Below are 12,502 nucleotides of genomic sequence, written 5' to 3' on the forward strand. Positions count from 1 at the left end.
CCACTCCCGCCGGAAACGGCAAATCTCTGGCCACGGACGGCACTGCACGCGTTCCTCCTCCGGAGATGACGTCGGAGAAGCCGCCGGATTCGGACTCATCGAAGCGCCGGAGATCGTCGGTGCTTCCCCTGGAGGTCGGGACGAGGGTTATGTGCCGGTGGAGGGACGGCAAATACCACCCTGTCAAGGTCATCGAACGCCGCAAGGTTTCTTCCAGTGACCCCAACGATTACGAGTATTACGTTCATTACACAGAGTGTAATTACTTTCACTTTCTCTTTCTTTTTCTTTTAATTCTTGCTATTGCTCATCTTGGAAGAGTTAGGGTTTTGATTGTGAGGTGGAAATGTAGTTGGAGTGTGCAATTCTCTTTGATAATAACTTGACTTCGTCTTTTTGTTGGAGTTAACTGTGATTAATTGAACTTTTAGCTGGAATATTAGGGTTTAGGGTTTCGATTTTTGAATGTTAAGAATCGGTACCAATTGACGGATGTATTAGAATTCCACAGATTTTGTTATAGGATGGATTTAATTTCAGTGTTATCCATGTAGCAGAGGTTACCTAGTTGGAAAAGGTTTGGCTTTTTCTTTGTTATTTGTTGGGGGTGTTTGGAAAATGTGATATTTAATGTATCATCATCATGCTTTCAACAGTTGTTGAGCTTCTTTGTTTTCTTTTTTGTTTCTGTGGGGATGAGGTGGTTGTTGGTTGAGGAGGAGAGGAAGAAACAGAGATAGATTACTATGCTTTTCCACCTGGAAAAATGAGTAATATGATGTTTTATTAAGAAAAAAGAAGTTAAAATAAGAGTAATATAATGGCTTAATTAGTGACACTTTCATGTATTATAAAGTTAACAGGGCAATATTTTCAAATAAATTTGCATTTGGTGTTTTTATTACTCACAAGTCACCATGTTTCCCTTGTATTGCTGTTTATGTATCTGAACTTTTTTAGTTCCCTCTAGTTTATCAGCTGACGTCAAATTTTTTGCAATTTGTGATTGTGAGCACAGATGCCAACCGCTTAGTCTCTTGTTTTTATTGTTTCTTTTAGTCTTTCTACTTTTTAGTTATGATTATGGTTCTCTCTCTCGGCAGTTAATAGAAGGCTTGATGAGTGGGTGAAGCTCGAGCAGCTTGATCTCGAGTCAGTAGAGGCTGTTGTTGATGAGAAAGTGGAGGAGAAGGTAATGATTATATCATCTTCAAAGTTCTTGGCAGCCTTTCAGTGGTTGCCTAAAATTAATTTTATATCTGTAGTCACTTGCTCCTGCTAATCTTGATTTTAATGCAATGAGTGGTGCTTTATGATTAAACATTTTGAAAATTACACATTTGGTTTCTCAGGGGGCAACAGGCTTGAAGATGACACGCCACCAGAAGAGGAAGATTGATGAGACACATGTAGAGGTATTGAATGGTTACTTTTCATTTACAATGTTGAAATAGGCTGAGTATACACACACACGCGCGCGCGCGTCTGACAAAGTAAAACCTGCTAGACTAAACCTTTTTAGTTTCTACTTCAGCCATTGCTAACCAGCATCTTGAGCTGAAAACACACAGAATCGTATAAAATGACAATTTTTTACTCTGGCACAGATACCTACACACAATGTTCCGATTGAATAACTTCCAGTCAGTATTTGAGTTCTACTTTTAAATGACATATAAGAGACATGTGATGCCAACTAGCTATGGAAACAGTACACACATTTGAGTAGCAGTAACTCCGGTTCTGATATTGTCAGGGAAAATTTAATATTAATGTTATCTTGCTGGAAATTATTGCTGCTAATGACTATTTTCAATGAAATTGAAGCGACATAAAACGTGTAATTTTATTATTATTCTGTTGAAACGTGAAGCTGGTGGTTGCTTCTTGCTGTAATTCCTATCCTGCTTGAAGCTGAAGCTTTGTTCCTTATATTCTACATTTCTCTTGATACATCATAGGGCCACGAGGAGCTTGATGCTGCCAGTTTGCGAGAACACGAAGAATTTACCAAAGTGAAAAATATAGCTACTATTGAACTTGGAAGATATGAGATTGAGACATGGTACTTCTCCCCCTTCCCACCAGAATACAACGACTGTTTGAAGCTGTACTTTTGTGAGTTTTGCCTCAATTTCATGAAACGGAAAGAACAGCTTCAGAGGCATATGGTAAGGGGTGCTTGAAATGTTCCTTTTTCCCCGTACTTCTCTTTGTTTTGGCTATTTTTGGTGTATATTCTTGTTGGAAGATCGCTGTACATAAGATTAATATGTTTACTTGCAGTTTATTCTACTATTTTGTAGATTGCAACAAATGGTGTTTTTGTAACTTGTGTTATTTTAGCTCTTTTTGCAGTTGGAGAAGTTAATTGTATACCTATGTGCGATATTTGTTTCCCCATGTGCAGTTCTAATGTGGATATGTGCGATATTTGTTTCCCCATGTGCAGTTCTAATATGTGGTTTTTTCCTCGCAAATATATTGCATAATGATACAACATACGATAATTTTATATGTATAATCATGTGTATTTTACCTTTTGTGATAAGAATCTATCATATTTTCTTTGTACTATTCTTCTCATTTACTAGCTACATATTTGAAATGACCCCTTGGTTAAAATGCCATTTTTTGTGGGGGGAAAAAATGATCATCAAATCCTATGAAATAGCTAGTGAAATTCGCTTGTGGTATTTCTTTCTCTATCTTCTGAGTAGCCAAAAAATAGAAGAAAGGTGACAGTTTTATATAATCAATGCAAATTATTTAAATGCCTTTTTGAGCCCATGTAACAACATCGGTTCCTGTTCGTGCAGAGAAAATGTGATCTTAAGCATCCCCCTGGTGATGAAATATACAGAAGTGGTACCCTGTCAATGTTTGAGGTATATTTACGGTAATGTTTTTGTTATTATTAATATAAGTTCATCATCTATTCATTTTTCTCCTCCTATGGTAAGTTTTATCCTATGCCACTATGATTGATATTTTTTATATCCAAACTCAATTCTTTATTTCTTGCAACATTGTGATTACTTTTAATTATTGTTCTATGTCTAAACAGGTTGACGGGAAGAAGAACAAGGTTTATGGCCAGAATCTGTGTTATTTGGCAAAGTTGTTTCTTGATCACAAGACCCTCTATTATGATGTAGACCTATTTCTGTTCTATGTTTTGTGTGAATGTGATGATCGAGGATGCCACATGGTTGGCTATTTCTCTAAGGTAAATAACACTTGGCTCTAATCATTTCAGGTTGGCATGAGATATTTCAGTATTTATATTTTTTAATTTGCTAGCCCAATTCTTTCATCTCTTCTTAGAAGCCTGTGATGCTTTGTAATTGGTGAAACTTGACATTGGACATTGTTTTAATTTAAATATCTTATTTCTCCTCCATACTTATGCCTTGTGGTTTTGTTGCACTTATTTCTTCGTATTTACTTTACATGAATGATACCGGTGTTGATATTGACTACCTTTTATAATAAAGGAAAAACATTCCGAGGAATCCTACAATTTGGCATGTATCCTCACGCTTCCACCTTACCAAAGGAAAGGTTATGGCAAATTTCTAATAGCCTTCTGTAAGCTCTCTCTCCTCCTCTATCCTTCTCACACGGATGCACACACACATTTTTGTAGATTTCATCCATTCTAATTTCAAATATTGAACAGCATATGAACTTTCCAAGAAGGAGGGCAAAGTTGGCACGCCAGAAAGACCCCTTTCAGATCTTGGACTGCTAAGCTACAGAGGATATTGGACCAGGGTTCTCTTGGACATTCTGAAAAAGCACAAGGGTAACATTTCCATCAAGGTAAGCATCTGTATAATAATTTTATTTCATAGAACGCGTGTTATCTTGTTACTAAGAAAGTTGTGTTTCTGCAGGAGCTAAGTGATATGACTGCCATTAAAGCCGAAGATATATTGACAACTCTTCAGAGCCTAGAATTGATCCAATACAGGAAAGGACAGCATGTTATTTGTGCAGATCCTAAGGTTCTTGATCGCCATCTTAAAGCTGCTGGTAGAGGGGGTCTTGAGGTTGATGTTAGCAAATTGATCTGGACCCCTTACAAGGAACAAAGTTGAGGCAAGAGCTACCTACTATTTATGTAACTTTGATGAACTTGTATATATAGATTTTAGGTTAGGTTGGTTAGTTGTTTTAGCACTACCCCCTTTGTGTATTAACAAATAACAAATACATGGTCTTGTAAAGATCTTAGCTGAGCTTAGGAACACACTGATTGTTATAAGCTGAATCATTCTTACCTGTTTAAATTCATGACTCAATGTATTTGTGCTTAATTTCAACAAAAGGAAAAGAGAATACTTGGAAATCGACCTTTAATATTTTTAAAAAAAATGGAAATTGGTAACAATTAGATTTAGTTCTTCCTTTTCTTATGAGCAATGTACTAAATCGCCTCTTTTGGTGCAGTTTGAGAGGCATGTATTGTATTCTCTTTTTTACGGTATCTTGTGCAAGTTAAAGATTAATTTGTTGCAAATTTGTGCTCGATTTAAGAGATAACATATTGAATTAGATTCTGAAATTAATATGACAACATTTTGTCATATAAGAGACCCAAAACTAAAAGGAGTTCCCAATCAAACTTGCATTTACAAGCCACCAAAATACTAGAATTAAGATGAGAAAAACTCGATCTATGAAAAGTTGAAAACCACTAAAAGAGAGATATGCTATAAGGCTCTTGCAATGGTTGGTCATCAGAACACAAAATTGGTTTCCTTAGCCTACTGTTTCCTCTATATGCTCATCCATGACTAGCAACACTGTTTAACAAAAAGGGTTAGTCACTTCATGTTCAAGCAAACCATAGTAACCCTAATGACTCCTGATATCCTGGATATAGCGACCAATTTGCTGCGCACCGAGATATAACGCATCTACCGCAAGAAAGACTCCAAGCTGTGAGGAAATGATCAAACATACAAAACATCATGATTGAGAAAACAAGAGTTGCGACTAACAGAAAGAAATATAGATTTCGCAAATTACCAGCCGTGCCGAGAACACTAATCTATAACCCCAACCTTCCTTCGCTGCAGCCGCTCTTTGCTGATCAGTCCAACTGGATAATCATGAAAACATAAATTTTGCATTTCCAGTAGTAATATAATGAAACTATATTTAAATGGTGCACATAATGATTATGTTGTTTCAATTTTATATATAAATCCCCTTTTTATATTCCAATCATTTTTCTATCATGCAATGCAGCCATAAAATCTAGCTACACAGTTTTGTATTATCAACAAGCAAAGACAGGACATTATTAAGATTTGTATCTCATGCTGAAATCTTCCAAACTTCTTTGTCTTTGCAATTTATGTACTCACATGCTTATAATGACAATTTGAATATTTTCAAAATGTTATTTGATTTCATCTTAAAAAAGGAAAATCACAATAAAATTACCACAATAAAAGTTTTGCATGTTTTTCCAGCCAATTAATAAGTTCATAACTGTTAAAAGAAGCAAAAAAGTCAAGCATAGCAAGAACTTCTTTTGATTAAAAAAAATGCACACAGTATACAATAATTCATACTTTATAAAATTGAAAAAGCTTTAAATTGACAAGGCAAACCACATCATATTACATGCACTAAGAGAGATATAGTTGAGATTAGATAGTCACCCAAGGAATTCTGAAACGCCACCAATTCCGGCAAACTTAAGAGGCATAGGACCCTCTACGATGAGATCCTGCTCCGCAGTAATAACGAGAGCCGAGAATGCATAACACTCGTCAGATAAGCTAATTTTCATTTCCAAAGTACAATAGAATACCAAAAAAAATGTAAAATTGGAAAACATGCCTCGTCATCAGCAGCCTCTAATCCTCCTTGAACCCAGAACAGGTTTTGATAGCCGGCGTTGTACAACAGTTCACAGGCAGCTAATGATCTGAGCAGAAAATAAGGTTCAGAACTACTCAAGGACTGTGTTCGGCAACAGTGAAATGATCTGAGAATTTTCTTTTATGCATGCAAACTAATTCAACTGGTGCAACAGCTAGAAAATTAGTACTGAATGTGTTGCAAGGGAATGGAAAATTAGTACAAATAACGAATAGCAATTTAGCCTGCTAACAACTCGATTATGCGTACAAAAGCTCACCTCAGTCCCTTCTGGCATGCAACTATCAATTCTGTATCTTTCGGGAACTTCTCCTCGACTTTGGCTAAGAACTGGCTGTTGGAAAAAGGGAAAAGAATGAATGCGGAAATTCTTGTACACAGATCATGAATTATGAAAGTAAAGGGGAAATTGTACTGTCTTTGCTTCGTACTAGTCGATATTACATACATGGCCTTGATTTGTAAAACCATACACTAACCTCATCTAAGGTTTTGAATGATACCGAACTCAATAACTTGAAATTTTTGTAAAATATGACATTGACCTTCCCTATAAAGTATAAACATAACAGTAAGGTGCCGAATGTGACCTCACATGACCTTAGAGGAGTTCAGTGTAATTTATACAAAAAAAGTAATGATGGTTCATGATACCTATCATAAGACAGTGTAGGCAAGCCACTCCACCAACCTCCTGTTTAACACAACATCAATTCAAATGCAGTAGATTTGTGCCGAAATGTTGAAAATTGCTGCATAACTTCTGAAAGTCTAGAATGAAAAATTAATAATGGAAGAGCCAGCATGGATCTTTCATTTCAATACCCATAACGAAATTCGTGACTTTTCTTGGAATGCTTCCAGCATCTAGTCTTTTGTCAACATCAAATATCGGAATCCAGGTTGAACCTCTCACCCATGCCTAAAAATTATGCAAAAGGAAAAGACAATGAACATTATAATGATAAGGAAAAGACCATAAGAATGAACACTAAGTTTTAGATTACGTATTCGCAAAAAGAACTGAATAAAGATGTGCAAATTATGCTTTTTAACAAATGACAGCTACCAATGTCAATGACCATCATGATAATAATAATCATCATGTCTTGACACATACGGCACCATGTTTACGCAGTCGAATTATTTTTCTTTTGACCTCCTAAACTCCTACTTCAAGTAAATGGCTAACCAACATGTTCAATATATTTGCTAATATAGACAAACATAAGGAACAAGTAATACATCAAAAGAGAAACCTTGTTGTGCTCGTTCGACGGTCGAACATCAAGAAAGGGCTTGTTCGAAAGCTGAACTGCATAACCAGCTTCCCTTGGGGTAAGAACTTTAACCTTTCCATCTCTTATCTACAAAAGAAAAAGGGTTAACTTAAATCAAAATGAGAGATCCAATATGATCAGCATCATGATCTAAACTCTAAATTCAAGAAGAAACCAATCATAGACAAGAAGGCACCTTTCAAAAACAAAACCTTTATCATAATACTACACAAGTTCAGGCCTTTGAGATAATTACAAACAACAAACACAATTTACAACTGAAAATTCAACTCTATGAATTATAGTTACAAGCATAAAATTGAATAAAATTATTATTATTACCAGAGCTTCCCGTCTCTTTCTAGCAGCAGCCATGTCCCTCATTTGCTTCAATTCATAGTCCTCACTATCAGCTTGAACTCTAACAACACTCTTCTGCAAACAAAAAAGGGCACATCATACATAAACAAGGAAAAATCCACAAACCCATCAATTAAAAAACAAAACTTGAATAAGAAAAGAGGGAGATTAAGAATGAATAATACCAAAGAGAGTGTTGTGGTGGCAGTGAGAGAAGGAGTGAGTTGTAAGGAAGAGAGAGAAGCATAGTGAGAAGTTGAAGAGAGAGAAGTGAAGTTGGAATTGGAATTTGTAAGGCTAACAATGTTTATGGGAAGAGAAACAGCTCCCATTATTATTATTATTAACACTGAAAACTGCAAAGTTCTTCAGAAATGAATGAATCAATGAAGAAGAAGAAGAAGAAGAAGAAGAAGAAAAGTTGAGGTTCTTATCATCCCCTACTCTATTTTGTCCTTTCTATCTTCACTTCTTCTGTTCTTCACTACAAACTTGATTTTAATAAAAAGTAAGTCAGTGTTAACATAATTTATATTTGGTAATTTTGTATCAAGATAAATTATAGTAAAATGAATGTTGTTTGGATTATATTATTTAAAATTATATTTAAATAAAAATTATTAAAAAAAAGACACCAATTTATAATTTTGTATCATTTAAAACCATATATTTTTTAACATTCTTTGACTATAATTTTTTTTATAAAAAACTTAAATTTATGTGTTGAAATTTAGTATTTTTTTTGTCGTAATTTGTCGGTCCTCTTTTTAGTACAAATTTTAAATAAAAACTATAATCTCAATAGTAATTTGCTTTCTTCATCCATAGTTGATAAAAATCGTTTGTTTTTTTTTTTTTACCAAAATTATGAAGACTCAAACCCGCAACCTCTTAAATGAGTATGAAAAGTTTATGTCATTTGAGCTATTACTCATTTGCTTTAAATATGAGTAATTTTGGAATAAAATACTAGTTGAAACTTGAATATGAACATCGATAAGATTAGATAAATTGTTATATTATACATTAGCGAAAAAACGTTTAAATAATTAATATAAAATTAATAAAAATACAACAAGGTTATTTAAATTTAAATGTTAACAAATTATTAGATTCTAATCCAACCAAATCTATTTGTATACTATCTTTGTTTTAAAATTAAATAATTACCACATCACACATCTGAATATTCATAAATTTTGTTTCGAATTGCACTTAAATTTGAAAGAAATCTTTTTTAAATTAAAATAGAAAGAAAATGGATATGTAATTTTATTCTAGATAGCAAGTTAAGATGAATGTCCAGTGTCCAATAACTATTAATAGAGAACATCAAAGAAAAAGTTTCAAACAAAAATATTTATATTATAATAAAATAAATGAAAATTTGATAAAAAAAAATTAAAACTTAGTAAAAAAAATACTAAAAATCAGGTGATTGTTGATAAAAATATCAACAAGAATAATTAGAAGCTGTATTTTTAAAATCAGGTGATTGTTGATAAAAATAGATAAAAATTGAATTGAGAAAATATTGCGTTAATATTAGAGAAAAGCCATAGCCAAGGTTTTGATAGTTCTATATAAAGTAGTATTTTCATTTAATCGCGTATTTATATAATATTTTTGCTTATTATAAACTACGCAATTCACAGATATATTTTCTCATTAACCTATCTTCATATTTTGGTCTTTCTTTAAAAATAGTAAAAAAAATGGATTTTTTTCCTTTTCATTATCAAATTTTATAAACCCAAAAACATTCACTATGATATTAGAAAAGAAAAAATCGTAACTTTAACTAATCTCAATTCCAATTTGCACATTAACAATAACATAAAGCAACAAATTAAAATCTCTATTATTTACATAATACACAATGGCAATTTGGAGTATCCATTTTTCTTCGTGACGTTGTTGCACTTTGCTTCCTCATAATCATGATTAAGAACTTGATTATTATAATGATGCTTACAATAAGTTCCATTAGCTTCAAACGCCTTGATGAGCTTCAAGAAGAGCTTGTTCATAATTTCATCCTTAGAATCCATATAATTCTTAAAGTTTCTAAGAATTTCATGGGCTTGAGTTCTAAAATGTCCCTTAACCAAGATTTCAAAACCCTCCAATGGTGACTCTAACATCACAAGCATGGCCTCCCATGTTCTAATAATTAGAACATTTTTTTTATTCCTTGAAAACTCATCATTGAGAAACCCTTGAATAGTGACAAGTATATCTAATATTCTAAATGGATTTGAAGAAGAACATTTTCTCTTAGAGTGTGGTAGGTTGACTTTTCCATTCTTTTTCAAATTTGGATTCAAATCATAGTCATAAGAATGGTAGAAAAGTTTAGGAGGTTGATTAGGGTAATCACAAGTAAAACATATGTCGAAGCAAAATAATGCGTTATAATAAATGGTATTAGGAGGACCTTTAATTATAGCTCTCATAAGATAAGGTCTTGACTCATAAACCCTAACATAAATGGAAGAGTTAATTAGATTTAAATCTAATACTTCCCATTCTCTCCTAATTATGAAATTTAGAGAAATTTTTTCACTAATGTGATACTTAAGGAAGTTGTCGTGACTAAAAAACCGATGATCAGTCGGAGAAGATTGTACCTTGTCGAAATTCTTTATCTTCCAAAAATTCATCTCAAGTTCATCTTGTAATTCTTCAATCTCTCTGTAAATTTGTGCAACTAGCATTTTTTGTTCTTCCTTTGGCTTCTCTAATGCTAATTTGCTTTCTTCCTCCATGATTGATAAAAATTGTTTGCTTCAAATGTGACCGAAAAGAAAATCAAACAACAACTAGAAAAGAATGGAACAAAATAAGAAATTGTTTAAGTAAAAAGACAGTCATGAATATTACTTTCGAACTCTTTTTAAAGCAACCTGAATCTGAATTTGAATCTGAATCTGAATCTGATTCTGATTAAGATTAGATAGATGATATATTATCGAAAAAGTGTTTAAATTTAAATAATTAATGAAAAAATAACATTTTTGTTATTTAAATTTAAATCTTAACAAAAGATTAGATTCTAATCTAACTAAATCTATTTGGATACTATATTTATTTGCTTTAAAATTAAATGAATACCACGTTACGCGTTTAAATATTTCATGAATTTCATTTTTCTTGTGTCATTAATTTGTTTTCATGAATAATTAAAGACGAATAATTTAAGTTTTTTTTTTCAAAATCAAAATAAAAAGAAAATAGATATATACTTTAATAATTGGAAAACAAATTTAAGTTTTCCTTTTTTTTAAAAAATCAAAATAGAAAGAAAATAGATATCTAATCTTATCTTAGAGTGAATTTAAAATGAAGTGCTCACAATAACTACTAGTAGTGGGTTTGAAATTGAATTTCAGTTCTTAATTATTGTATTGCGAATTTGTGATAGCTAGCGTCCTTATAGATAGGACTGACAACGGATAGGATAGAGTAGAGTAGGGTTTGGATTCTATCTTAATTCTACTTGTGAATTAATTTTTTTTAATTTTATTTTATTTTATTTGCGGATTGAGAATTTTTCAACTCTAATCCTACTCATATCCTAAAGTTCTAAATCCTACCATACTTGAATCTATCCACAGAAAAATAAAAAAATTTTAAACAAATATAAATTCAACCATTTCAAATTTTATACATATTAATAAAATAGAAAATAAAAAACTAAGTTCAAATTAAAATTAAAAATAATAAAATCTTATAATATAATCATCAACTAATTTAGTGGTTATTTCAAGTTTTTATAAGAGGAAGATTGCGACTTCAACATTCACTTTCTTTACTACATACATAACTTTTACATATATATTATATAATATATTAGGAGTGCGGATAGAGTAAGGTAGGGTATACCTTGAATTTGTACTACCCGCAAATAAATCTGCACCGCCCCCTACTCTACCCGTAATGGGTCAGGTAAATAACTCTATTCGAACGAGTTGGTCTGAATTGGATATCTGCGGGTAAGGTATACATTGCCAGTCCTATTTATATTTATATGAGAAGCTATTTTCAAATTTTCATTTTTTTTTAAATTATTTTCAATTTTTGATTCATTCAAAAACAGAAGAACCGTATTGGCGTATTATTGTATCATATATCATTATCATACATACACTCATATCAATCATATTTGATATGTGACAAACCAAAAAGTAAAACAAACAACGCCCATGGTATCCCAATCCAACCACACCCATCTATAATAAATGTAAATCATTAAATAAACAAATAAAAAAAAAAGTGAAAACATGATGTTGTGGACTTATGGATGCACATGCATGTCAAGTCTTAAAAAAAATCAATAATTAATGTGTGCATTTGATGTTGTATATATATTTTTCACGAGAAAATGACTTTCTAACATTATTATTATTGTTGTTAAAATAATTTATTTTGTTAAAAATAAAAGGTAATTATAAACTTTAGAAGACTTTTTTATTTCGAATAATAAAAATGTTATTTAATTTGTTTAGAAAATATAGTAGAAAGAAGAGAAATTGAATTAAATAATATTTTTCTATTTATATCTATCTACATGTATTTGATAAAATCATCAACATAATTCAGTCCTTGTTTTATCTTAGTAATTTGTGAAAAAAAAAAGAATTAATCATCTCAAAACACAATTTTATAATAGTTTATCTAACCCGTACCTACCATTATTGTTGTTATTATAGTAATCATTATCATTATTATTAAGTTATAAGTCAAATAACTTCTTAAGTGCTTCTACTGATGAATATAACGAAAGATAGAGGGAGAGAGCTACCTTTTTTTCGTCTACCACATTAACTAATTTTTTTAAATTTTAAATTTTAAATTCCAAATTTAAAAATATTTTATTGTAAATTTTAAATTTAAATTCTAAATCCAAAAAATTAAAAAATAATTTTACTATAAAAAATAGTTAATATTGAATTATTAGA

The 12,502-nt window shown here is 31.7% G+C and overlaps 3 protein-coding genes across 4 annotated transcripts; 1 reads left to right on the forward strand and 2 right to left on the reverse strand.

The window, feature by feature from the left end:
* Positions 1 to 4,359, forward strand: LOC107629367 (histone acetyltransferase of the MYST family 2; the record flags this gene model as incomplete). The annotated part of the gene is given in 9 exon segments (XM_016332147.2): positions 1 to 258; positions 1,104 to 1,192; positions 1,353 to 1,415; positions 1,962 to 2,171; positions 2,820 to 2,888; positions 3,068 to 3,229; positions 3,498 to 3,591; positions 3,683 to 3,825; positions 3,900 to 4,359. Coding segments are annotated over 9 exon segments (1,292 nt in total), but the record flags the coding sequence as incomplete, so codon positions are not given.
* On the reverse strand, positions 4,533 to 8,027 carry LOC107629366 (rhodanese-like domain-containing protein 11, chloroplastic). 2 transcript variants are annotated; one of them, XM_016332146.2, is made up of 10 exons: positions 7,727 to 8,027; positions 7,524 to 7,616; positions 7,161 to 7,268; positions 6,727 to 6,823; positions 6,556 to 6,595; positions 6,161 to 6,235; positions 5,860 to 5,947; positions 5,679 to 5,746; positions 5,038 to 5,110; positions 4,533 to 4,947 (listed from the first exon to the last, which is right to left on the reverse strand). In XM_016332146.2, the coding sequence occupies exons 1-10, from the start codon at positions 7,871 to 7,873 to the stop codon at positions 4,864 to 4,866; spliced, it is 873 nt and encodes a 290-aa protein (XP_016187632.2). In that variant the 5' UTR covers positions 7,874 to 8,027; the 3' UTR covers positions 4,533 to 4,863. The 2 variants fall into 2 exon arrangements, with proteins under 2 accessions (XP_016187632.2, XP_020973361.1); XM_021117702.1 differs by having other exon boundaries at positions 7,524 to 7,613; positions 7,727 to 8,021.
* On the reverse strand, positions 9,331 to 10,309 carry LOC107632404 (probable ubiquitin-conjugating enzyme E2 24). Its single transcript, XM_021120114.1, has one exon. It carries the CDS (start codon positions 10,307 to 10,309, stop codon positions 9,407 to 9,409), a length of 903 nt encoding a protein of 300 aa, XP_020975773.1. The 3' UTR covers positions 9,331 to 9,406.

Source organism: Arachis ipaensis, chromosome B03 (genome assembly GCF_000816755.2).
Source record: "Arachis ipaensis cultivar K30076 chromosome B03, Araip1.1, whole genome shotgun sequence".
Taxonomy (NCBI): Eukaryota; Viridiplantae; Streptophyta; class Magnoliopsida; order Fabales; family Fabaceae; genus Arachis; species Arachis ipaensis.

Excerpts from the sequence above, each read along its gene's own strand:
- LOC107629366 (XM_016332146.2), bottom strand. The coding sequence starts at position 7,873 with ATGGGAGCTGTTTCTCTTCCCATAAACATTGTTAGCCTTACAAATTCC. Across the intron at positions 6,596-6,726 it reads AGTCACGAATTTCGTTATGG|GAGGTTGGTGGAGTGGCTTG; the intron begins GTATTGAAATGA and ends TGTGTTAAACAG. Across the intron at positions 4,948-5,037 it reads TAGTGTTCTCGGCACGGCTG|CTTGGAGTCTTTCTTGCGGT; the intron begins GTAATTTGCGAA and ends ATTTCCTCACAG.
- LOC107632404 (XM_021120114.1), bottom strand. The coding sequence starts at position 10,309 with ATGGAGGAAGAAAGCAAATTAGCATTAGAGAAGCCAAAGGAAGAACAA.